Here is a 12,290-nt window from a genome sequence, read left to right on the forward strand (position 1 = left end):
GGATTGAGCTCACAACCTGGAATGTGCTCTGACCGGAAATCAAACTGTGACCTCCTGGTTCATGTGTTAATGCTCAATCACTGAGGCACACCGGTTGGGCCATTTGACTTTTTTTTCTTTAATACCATTTGACTTTATACTATGAGCAAATATTACCTTAAAAATTACACTAGGAGGATAGGAACTACCAAATAATATTTGCTGGATACTGGCTGTATTTCAGTCACTACTAACTGTTGGTTCACTATTAAGTCTCCTTTAATCTTTATAACAGCCTTACATAAAGCCCTATTTTACAAGATGGAAAGAGACTCAGGTAATATCAGTGGCTTGGTTTATACAGCTGATAAATGTCCACATGCACTGGGCTCTTTCTGATTTCCAAAGCCATGCTCAGTCCCATAGACTATGTTGCCAGGACTTCATGTCTTTTGAAAATAAACCACATTTATAATATCGTACCTTTGAAACTACTTTTAAAAATCCTGAAGGAACCCTATGGAATCCCATCATATGTTTCACCAACAACTCAATGAGCCTTCCTGGACCTGCTTGCTAACCCTGGTCAGGCCTGTGTCCACTGGACAGTGAGCTCACTGAAGATTGTCACCAGTCCTCTGTTGGCACTCAGAGCACTCACTCTGAAGGCGGACACTGTACCTGCTCTCACGCTCCCTTCAGTAAACCACTCTATCTAAACTGGAGACTTTCGGGTAGAAGTGAAGTGGCTGGCCAATACTCTAAATCTCCTATGCCTATGGATTCTTCATCTATTTAACAATTATCTCTCAAGTGTCCACTCTTCTTAGTGTAAGAACTAGAGGAAGCAAAAACAAGGTCCTTGTTCCCATCGAGTGTTCATCCTGGTGTGAAGAGACAGGCAATAAACAAACAGCAATCAAATGAGCAAACATCAGATAGTAAGTATATTGAAGAAAATTAAAATAAACTGTTGTGATAGAGTGACTGGGTGGCTACTTTGTCTCAAGCCAACAGGGAAGACCTTCTGAGGAGATGATGTTTACTTAAATGGCAAGAATGACACATTTGTCCTGGGAGCTACTGTCCTTAAAAATAGACTCCAGTTTCTTTTGTATGCTCCAGCTCTCACCTGATTTTCATTCCAAGTGCCTATTTACAATGTGGATTTTTAATCCCAGAAGTTAGAGCTGGAAAGAACCCTACAAATCTTCCTAATCTCATGCCTCAATTTTAGACACCAGGAAAGGAAGTTCTAGAAAAGTGAAAAGAGTGGGTCACACAGCCAGTTAGGAACATGACTGAGAGTCCAGTCTCCTAGCCAATGTTTCTTCCATAAACCTAGATTCCTTTCCTGCTTATCTTCTCTCCCCCACTTTCTTTGAATTTATTGGAGTGACACTGGTAAACATAACATCTGAACACTGTATTGTGCGCTCACCACCCCAAGTTATCTTCCCAGTATCCATTTCCTCACTGTAAGATCCTGCCCTGGTGCCTGCCTCTCTAGAGTCCGCAGATACTAAATCTCCCCTGGACCACAAGGAGGGACCTGTAGGAGTGGTATCAGGAATCCTGAGAATGCAGAATGATGCTGGGGCTTGGGTTACTGTGAAAGAAACAGTACAACTTCCCACAGTGTGATGTGTGATTTCACCACATCTAAGACATGCCCTGGAGCTGTGCCTGGCTCCTGCCACCCCTTCCTGCCCACAAGAGAGCCCTAACAAGAACTTCCTAGTTTAGAAATTGCGTGGCTCTGTGAACTCAGTGAACACTAAAGATCGCTCCCCAGCAGTGTTCCCTGATTTAACCAAGTCGATATGAAAATGTTCTATTCTGTAATTTCATCCCCTCTCCGAATGCTTTACAAAATGATTATCCACAGAATTTCTTTAAATAATAAGTTCCATTAGTACATTTAAAGTATGATCTATGAAAACTCAGCCTACACACAGACCTTATTTCCCACCACCAGAAACAACAAAAACCTAGCTACTGTATCAAGGGCAATATCATAAACTTGGATTCCTAATGATGGATTTTAGACTCTTGTATTATGTAATGGTTCTCATTCATTAGACAAATATTTATTGAACTGCTCAATGTAACACACACTCTTCCAGGCTGCTGTGAGGACACAATAAAAGACACATCCTCTGGCCTTCGGAAGCATGCATGCACGCACACAGCCCTAACACAGGCTACAACAGAGGTATGGGCAAATGCTACAAGGGATGAGGGAGTAAGATTAAATTTTGGTCAAAGATCAGGGAAGGATACAGCTACATTTTAATTGGGTTTCAAAGGCTGGTTATTATTTGTATAATTACACAACTCATCCCAGGAAAAGGAAACCTCATGACATATTGTATACTCTCAGGACAGAGAGGAGTCCAGCATAGTTTGATGATGAGACGGGAAACAAAGAAGAGAAAGGCAGGAGTTGAAAGGTAGACCAGAGCCTTGAATGAAAGAGTAAAGTTTAGACCCAATCCATAAACCACAGAAACTTTGAGTGGGTTTTGGGCAAATAAAAAAACATAATCAGAATTATGCCTTAGGAAGCCTATTCTGCATCCATGTTTAAGGGCTGATCTGAATGGACAAATGTGGGAATCAAGAGGCAAGAAGGCATACATATCAAAATCACAGTGTTCCTGGATAATAGAAAAAGTAAGGAATACATTCAAGAGCTAGAATAAAGGTAGAAGTGATAAAAAAAAAAGGGGGGCGGGGAGGATCCAAATTCCAGGGTAGAGAATCTAGTTTTGGAAATGGGTGGGAACCGCAGGCCTCAGATTTCAGCCTAAGGAAGAGAAGCCAGCACGACTGATAGTAAGTGGTATCTCTTTAAGAAAGTACAGTTTGAGATGCCCCATACTTGAGAGAGTAATCATGAGTTTACCTCACAAAAGCTACCCCAGCGGGACGTCTTCTGATCCATGCCTGAAGCCTCAGTTATTAATAACTCCTCTTCTGGAGATGTACAGAAGTGCCTATTACACACGAGGGTCCCAGCACACTTCCTAAATTATTTTGTCTCTACAGCAGCAGTGAAAATCAGCTTGATTGGGATGAAGAGCAGGAGCCCAGGGAACAACCATTTCTGAACAAATGATAACTCAGAGGAGGGAGGGCAACTTTAATCAAGAACAACAGGCATAATGTAAGCCTTATACTGTGCCCTGAAATGAGGAAAAACATGACAGATGGAGGTCTTTCAATTTGAAGAATAAGGTCCTAGGTTCCACTACCTGAGCCACATATGCCCAGTTTCACAGGTGAGCAGTCATATACTATCTGTCCAGGGCTCTCTGTAACAAGACCATGAATTTAAAGTTGAGCTCTGGCCTCTTCCTGGCTACTCTGTTGAAATATAGAGCTTGGTTTCCATCATAGTGAGAGTCACGCTGACATCTTAAAGCCTGTTCTCAGCCAATCAGTCCATGGAGTCTGTAGAAATTGCCTTAGATCAATGTTTCCCAAGGTGTTTCACAGAATATGAATTTCAGGAACAAAAGGGTGTTGTGTTAAAATAATTTTGGGAAATGCCAAGTTAAATAGTAGAAAATATGTGTGGTTTGTTTTTGCTAAAAGATACCTCTGAACTTTCAAATGCTAATATGTTCTGAGAATCTCTCAGGATGAGAAAGAGTAGGTAGCATCTCCCAACCTTATTTATCTGCAGAACCATTTTTCAGTAAAGCATCTCAAGGGACCAGGGTCCTGCAGAACACACTCTGAGAAATACCACTGATGGCATTACTCTCAGGACCGTTTGAATTTGACTAGGAATCAGGAAGTATAATACAAACTAATACCTATGGAGTGCCACCTATGTGCCAGGCACCTTTTCAAGTCATTTACATATAATAATATTTAATCCTCATAATAACCCTATAATGATGGTGGGTGCTATTATTATTCCCATTTTATAGATGATGAAGTGGAGGTAAAAGTGGTGAAGAGATCTGCACAAGGTCCCTAAGTAGATAAGATGGTTAGTAGAGGACATGGGAATTAAACCTAGGCCATAATTTCTAATGGTAGAATTTTAGACATTGTGACTAGCTGGCAGTGGGAGAGAACCTGAGAAGAAACTTGCATGGCAGGCCTCCCAGCACTGTAAATCCACACCTGCCTGCTCATAAATTAGGCCTCCCTAGTGTACCATGTAGGACATGACTTCTAAATTGTACCAGACACGGTTTCTTCACCAAATTGTGTTACATGCATAATCTTCCATTAAAACAAAGTCATGATTCATACAGCACTATAACTAATAAATAGGGCAATACATAAAGAAAATAATCATTTGGTTAACCAACAGAGCAAGAAAATGAAGATACAAGTTTAAGAAATAGCTTCTTCTGTGTTCTCAGAGTATTGATTTCTTGCTCCCTGCCTCAGAGAGCAAAACCAAGAAACTGCTTTCATTTGTTTTGCAAACTTTCCACCCCTTCCTCTCTAGTGTGCTTGAGAATTGCCAAAGACATGTCCTACCCTCTCCCACTTCCTCTCCTTGTTCAGAAGGATTATCACCAGTTTCGGGTGCATCTGGTAGCCATCTTCACTGAAGGACAGATTTCTCCCCTCAAAAGTGACATTGATCAGATACCTGTGAAGATAAAATAAAAGAAAGGTTAAAAGTATGAAGAACATATGTCAAGAACATGATAGCTAGAAAGAAAGAGACAAAGGTGGATGGAGATAAACACATAGATAGATATATAAATACCATGTGGAAACGTGGTAACCCTGGAACTTTTGATTACTCAATAGAGTCATCAACTTTTCACATCATAGGAATAATATGAGAAGTTAATAATCTGAAATAAGGGCACCATGTTTGAATTTAGTCTATAGCTATGACTTTGAGCAAATCACTTAGCCTTTTGAACATCACTCTTCTTTTTTACCTACAAAAATGGGGTAATAAAAAATCTACTTTATTAGGTTTACACAGCTTAAATGGGATAACTCACCATGGGACCTGGTGCATAGTGAACCCTCATTATGTTAACAATTATTTTTAAAAGCAGTGGATTAAAGGTGGTAGAAACAAGAAAAGAAAATGGGAATGTGCCATGGCAACTTTCTGCTAAGAAAGGTGGCATATTGGAGCTTAGGCTCTCTCCCCCTACCAGAGATATTCATAGGCTTTTGAACTCCTGCTAAGATCCAGCTTAGCCCATATTTCTAAGAGATGTGAGATCAGTCTAGTAGTCCAGGATCTTGTTCCACAAGATGCACCTGGGAACCAGGGCTATTGTACTGTACACAGTGAACAGAAAATGCTGGGGGCAAAGGGAGAATGAGGGAGAGGCATTTCACAGAGAGTTCTAGGCACAGGCTCATAAATTAGCAAAAACTCTGGAAATAACTAGAATCAGACCAATGAAATTGTCTTTCTCTCCAACACCTGCACCTACACTCACCCAATCTACCCTGTTGGCCACTCTGATCTGTTGAAGAGTTCCCTCATTGGGAATTTCCATACACATGCTCATTACAACCAAATTAGTTCAACTGTGCTGACAGTAATTCATGTCCCTTTACCATAAGGGACCAAGGAATCAATAATGATTAGCTCTGTGTGTCCACAAGACATGCTACTCTGGAGCCTCAGCCTGATGCTACTGTGAGATGTGTCTCTGCTAAGAAGCAAAGGGAGTATCTTATCACTGACATGAGGTCCTAAAGGGCTTTAGATATATGGCCAACAATGACTTCCTAATATTACACTGAAGGGGAGAAGAAGAAAGCATCAGGAGTCAACTTAAAGTTATATTAATTGAATTATCTTAAGCAAATGATGTTATAAATATCTAAAGGGTCCTTGGCAGAAAAAAGGTTCCACATCCCTGGCTTAGGCAATGATAAAGATGATTAGGCATCATAAGCCAAACTCTCATGGATTTCTTCTCACTTTTAGGGCTGCCTGGGATCTTTTAAGCCTCTCATTCTCTGGTCTTGTGTAGCTTCACAAATGTAACCAGGAGGAACCCTTAAGATAGATCTTAAAATCTCAGAATTCAAAGACACATACATAATCAACTAGTTCACCACTTCTTGCAGTTTATACTTCCTGTCTATAGCATCATAAACTTGGGCCTCACAGCTCTTTTTGAATACTCCCACTGATGGGGAGTTCATCACTACTCTCAACCCTCAAGGTAGCCATCTCACTGGTGCCCTGCAAGCCCTTGAGCCTGGTCTCCTCCTTAGATATTATACCATTTTTGTTCTACTCCTTCTTTCACACGAGAGCTCTTGAAGTATTTGAAGACATTTATCATGCATCCCTAATAAAATAATATTAATCTTTGAAGAAAGCTAACACTCATTTAAGTTGCACACTTTTAATGAGATCAGTAAGAGAGGTTGGATTATTTGCCCAATGTTCCACAGCTAATTGGAAGCAGAAATAACATTTTAAGCCACATTCCCAGCCCCATGTCCTCCCTCCCGTACCATCCTGATTCTCATATGCCACATTGGGTTTAGTATCCCCAGATCCTTCATGTAGTTATCATATGCTATGGCTTCAAGTTCCCTCCATCATCCTTTGGCTGCTCTCTCTGGGCACTTCCAATTGATAAAAGTGTAGCACCCCTAATTCAACCCAATGCTCCACATGGCATGCATCCCCTCCATACCCTGCACTGCTCCTCATCTCTCACTCAGCGATGCTTACTCAAGCCCATCACTAGTTAGAAGATAAGAGTCATGTCTCCTATAGTTTTCAATAACTTCAACCAAATCCCTATATCATTCATTTCAGGGACTATAATTACAAAGGTATAAAATAAAATATTTTAACAAACCAGAATTTGAGTACACAACATAATTTACTTGGGAAATATGTTGTTACTACAACAACACTGCATTGCTTAGAATAATTTCTAGAAATATTCAGAGATTTATAAGATGTAACAAATTTACTTTCATCTCTTTTTTTAGAAGAAAGCAATAAAGGGGAAGACAAAGGAGGGAAGAAGAATAGGAAGGAAGAAGGGGAAAGAGAGAGGGGAGGGAGGAAAGGATAATTGGAGGGAGGGAGGAAGGGAAAAAGGGAAGAAAAGAGGGAGGGAGAGAAATAAATTACTTCTATCACTCTGATAATTCTGAATTTATAAAACAGCACTGAGATTTAAAAGAAAGTGTCCACTTCAGAAGGCAATTATAAAAGTGAAATTCAAGAAAGAATTCAAGTAATAGGCAGCATGAATGGAATAAGTATATAGCCTCTCATTATAATTTATTTGAAGGGGACAGCATTGAATTCAGTGTACACGTTGAGAAATTCAAACTTTGAGAAAATAAAATGCTAACAAGCAATATAATTGACCTACAGGTAAATTCTTTAGTTATTTTTGCTCCAGATCCTCTGATTTTCCTTATAAATTTTTCTCTTTCTGAGATATTCATCTTCTTCCATCTCAACAGGTTCGTTTTATTTTATCTAGGTATTTCTTGCATAGTTTACACTTATAAAAAATATTTAAAAATTGTATAATAATATAGAAAATATTCTTCTCCAAAGTATTCTTTAATCATTAATATCCGTTAGCACTACTTAGATTAATCATTCACATTGTGTTTTTTTCTGAGTAACTCCCTCTGACATGCCAGCATTTAGTTATTAGTGAGGAGCTTACAAATATTCACCCGCCTTGCATAAGGATGCCCAGTGGTAATGAAAAGTGTGGTCATTTCTAGACATGTGACCTTGGCACCTGAACCTCAGCCTTTTTTCTTTAAATGGAAATACCATTTTTACTTCCAGTTTATCAGATACAGCTATTGTGATGATCACATGAAATAGTGAATAAGAAGACTATGTAAAATATGATATAAATATAAGTTTATACAATAAAAAGACATTCAGAAAAAGAATACAGTGACATGATTTGACTACCTATCTTATTTTAGACCTCAGGAAAAGTGTGATGATTGCATTTAACAAGACTCAATTATCAATGGAACACAGTGGAGGAATGGAGATTGCATTCCACATATGGAAGATACACTAGGTCAAGTGGTGATATTAATCAATTTAACTTTCCATAAAACATGAAATCGCCCAACTTTGCATCTGACTGCACTTTGGCAATTTTGAATATGACTTAAAGCCTTAACAGTTCCAGATGCAACCCTTGCTAAAGGGTTAAACTATAAGATTTAGAGATACCATTGCTATTTTGTTTTACTTTAAATGTGTTGTCCTCAGTATGCAATCAGAAAGCCTTGCTTTGAGTGGCAGCCAAATTCAGATGCTCTGCCTATAAGACTCTAATCCACTGAAAGCCTTATCAAGGTTTGGTATTTAAAAACTAGTGCTTGATTTGTCTCCGGGATGTAGTTTGACCAACAAGAACCCTGATGGCCTGTCTCAAAAGTTCCAACATTACAGAAATCTCAAATTGCTAGAACTAGAAGAAAACTCAGGAATTATCCATTGATAACTCTACTTTTAGAAAGGAGAAAATAGGTCCTAAGTTGCTACCCAACGTTCCAAGGTGAACTTGACCTGCTTGTTCAGGACTTCTGATAGTCAGTTCATGGTTCTTTCTGCTGCATCACCAAGTGAAGTGAAATCAGGTTTGCAGAGCCCCAGATGTGCATTTTAGTATTCTCATGTCACTTATGCCCTAGACTAGGTAGATCCCTAATATGGACTGCACAATATAAAATCCATCTCATTTCTCCCTTGACTCCTGCTTGTAAACCTCAGAACCCTGAAGGGCTCAGAGCCAATATATTTGCTTTTTATTGCCAAAGTCATACTCCAGTAGGTTTAACAGGGTCAAGCTGAGGTGAAAAGCCCTTGTGTCTCTTTGACTTTGACCATGACACTCAGAGCTCATCCACTGCACCACGCTGATACCTAAAGCAATGATTTAGCAGTATGCCCCATGTGGGAGGTGTTCCAAAGGGCTCAGCTAGAATTTTCACAGCAAACCAAAAGTCCTGGCACCAACAATGCTCATTTTGCCTTCCATAGGTACAAGGCTCTAGATTTTTTGTTGTTGTTAATGTCCATTAATGTGGTAATAAGATAAGTAAGTCACTTATCTCATCCAATCCTTTCATTTTCAGATAAAGCAGATGATGTCCAGAAGTGTTTGGTGGCTTTGCTGGAGACAGGATTCAGGGGTCCTCACCCCGCGATGCAGCACTCTGTCCACTCACCACCATGCCTCAAAAATGGTGAAATGGTCCATAACTCTGAGTTTCCATTCTCCAGTTATTATGAGAGAGCAATAAAGGAACACAGTTCCAAGCAGGAGACTTGAATTCTTGAGCCCTTGTTTATAATGTTCCTGCTCTGAAAAATCTACAACTATAATCATGTCTTTGGTGTGTCACTTACCTTTTAAAGCCATCACCTCCCTCACCTATAAAATATCATAATACCTACCTGATGAGGGAAGTTCAGGGATGCTCCTTTGACATGCTCTCTGTTTCTACATTTCATCTGATTAATACTGTGGCTATCTATACTAATAAAAGGATAATTAGACCAGGTTGACCGGATGTCTGACTTTCTTCTGGACAAAGCCATGGTGTGGGGGCCGAGGCAGAGGCAGTTAAGAGTGATCAGGCCAGCAGGGAAGGGCAATTGGGGCCTCGATCAGGTCATCTGGGGGTTAGGGCAATCAGGCAGGCAGGGAAGGGCAGTTATGGGTGGACAGGCAGGCAGGCAGGCAGAGGCAGTTAAGGGTGATCAGGCAGGCAGGCAAAGAGTTTAGGGTAACCAGGCAGACAGGCAGAGGGGTTAGGGGAAATCAGGCAGGCAGGCAGGTGAGGAGGTAGGAGCCAGCGGTCCCAGATTGCAAGAGAAATGTCCAACTGCTGGTTTAAACCAGCAGTCAGACAACCCCTAAGGGGTCCCCAATTGGAGAGGGTGCAGGCTGGGCTTAGGGAACCCCCTTCCACTTCACGAATTTCATGCACCAGGCCTCTAGTTACATTATTAAACTCCACCAATGGCAAAACTGCAGATTTTCAAAAACTCTTTCTCTGGTCTCTTTTTAGAAATTACTATTTTTGCCCTGGCTGGGTGGCTCAGTTGGTTGGATGACAAGCCATACACCAAAAGGTGGTGGCTTCAATTCCAGGTCCAGGCACAATTCCAGGTTTTGGGTTCCATCCCCAGTTGGAGTGCTTTCAGGAGGCAACTGGTTGATGTTTCTCTCTCTCCCTTCCTCTGTCTCTAAAATTAGTTTTTAAAATAACATATCCTTGGTTGAGTATTGAAAAAATAGAGATTGCCATTTTTGTGGACATGTCTTCTCTTGAAAGAGTAGAAAACAATTTCCTAAAGGATTAGAAATAGTGAACTTTAAATCATTTAAAAGCTCCCTAATTAGAGACCAGTACTGAGAGAAAAAGGTAATGATATTTAAAAAGTAGATGTTTGATGTTACAGTTTGGTAGACTAAATAGAAATTTCTGACTTTTCCCCCCAACTTAAAAATTCATAATTATTAAAATGAACCCCAAACAACAAATCCAGTGTAATGTGGTCACTGTGGCAGGCCACATTCAAGAAACAATTCTCCTCTGGCCTTACCAATGGGACCTTCTGGGTCAAACCCATAAGAAATATTTCATTAGTAAGATATCCTAAACTCAAATGACTGACATAGGCGATGCCCCAAAATGCTGGTAGAAAGAAAATAAGGAAAAAACAGTCATTGGAAGAGGAAAGGAATGCAGTATGCAACACACACACACACCATCATCCCACCACCACCAGCAGTAGCAACAGTCAGTTCACGGTGGTATTTAAGAACAAGGATGGTGCAGTCAGACCATCTCTACTCAAATCCTAGATCCACAAGTTCCTAAGTTATGTGTCAGTGTTTTCAAGACACATGAATTATTCTTGCCAACAATAGTTTTCTTCTTAAGGAAAAGGGATTTGCAGAAGTTTTAAAGGTTTCCTTTCACATATAATGTCATATATAAAAATATTAAATTATGCTGTTCTACAAAATAATTAGAAATAACAGTTTCCTAAGCTGTCAAATTCAATCCTTTTCTCTTATTTCTGCAAAGTGATACCTAGTAGAGAACCTCAAGAAAAATGATTTTAAAGAGCAGATTGTAATATTAATTTATAATTACTTGAGACAGGTTAAAAATAGTTTGTCTTCCAGTAGATTACAATTTTTCTCTGAAATGGTATTTATACCATTAATTTATTTTGGTATAAAATAATTCATTTCAAATCATAAAAGGTTCAAGTCCAGCTAGTCCACATCTTAGTTATTTAAATTCTAAATTCATAGTGTTAAATGAATGAGATATTTAAATATTTTGAAGACTGACTTATACATTTAATAAACTTCTTCTCTCCTGCTGGTGGTGAGATTGTGCTTTGGCCTTTTAGCAATCTAGATTGAACTGCTGTCATTGATGTGTCAATTCACCATCTACTGCAATGGAAAAGTCTTCTCATGCCCCTATGCCTAACAATGAAAAATTTCTGGTAGGTATTACCTGAATTCTGCTTCATGACTGAATGCCATTAATTACTTTTTAAAAATGTATTTTTTTTATTGATTTCAGAGAGGAAGGGAGAGGGAGAGAGTTAGAAACATCAAGGATGAGAGAAAAGCATTGATTGGGTGTCTCCTGCACACCCACTACTGGGGATCGAGCCCGCAACCCCAGCATGTGTCCTGACTGGGAATCAAACCATGACCTCCTGATTCATAGGTCCACCCTCAACCTCTGAGCCACACTGTCTGGGCTAACTTACTTTTATCTGAAATGCAAGAACATACAGAAGTATTGTGGGACAGTGCCCAACAATCTCTGCTTGAATATAAGAAAGTAGAGTACATTAACCTTCCTCCAGAAAGATGGTAATCATTGAGTGGCCCTGCCACCAGCTGTGACAGCCTTGTATCTACCCATTTGTACCCTTTCACCAAATTGGATCAATGTGGAAGGCCACAGCCAGGGGACAATTCTCCTCCAAGCTTACTGATAGGTCCAAATGGTAGGATCAAGCCCAAAAGCTTATTCTCATTAGTAAGATATATACTACACTCAACTGAATGAAAAGGCCTGGATAATGCCTCAAAATGCTTGGTGGTGAGAAATGAGTAGAAAGAAAATAAAAGCGAAAACAGAATAAGTGAAGCAAGAGGAAAGTAATACAGTATCACTCAGCAACAATAATAACAGGCCATGAAATATGCTAAGTAAGAGCAAGGACACTGCACTCCGATGATCAAATCTTTCATCCACCAATTTGGAAACTGTGTTAACTTAGAAATTATTTAAACTCT

General features: G+C 39.7%; 1 protein-coding gene across 2 annotated transcripts in view; it reads right to left on the reverse strand.

Annotated features, from left to right (window-relative positions):
• Positions 1 to 12,290, reverse strand: part of GRIN2B (glutamate ionotropic receptor NMDA type subunit 2B) — a 416,163-nt gene that overhangs the window by 103,314 nt on the left and 300,559 nt on the right. For both annotated transcript variants that reach the window (XM_015570169.1, XM_015570170.1), the window contains exon 5: positions 4,486 to 4,600. In XM_015570169.1, the coding sequence (XP_015425655.1) occupies positions 4,486 to 4,600 (115 nt within the window). The remainder of the gene's footprint in view (positions 1 to 4,485; positions 4,601 to 12,290) is intronic.

This window comes from Myotis davidii, unplaced genomic scaffold, assembly GCF_000327345.1.
Source record: "Myotis davidii unplaced genomic scaffold, ASM32734v1 scaffold205, whole genome shotgun sequence".
In the NCBI taxonomy this organism is placed as follows: Eukaryota; Metazoa; Chordata; class Mammalia; order Chiroptera; family Vespertilionidae; genus Myotis; species Myotis davidii.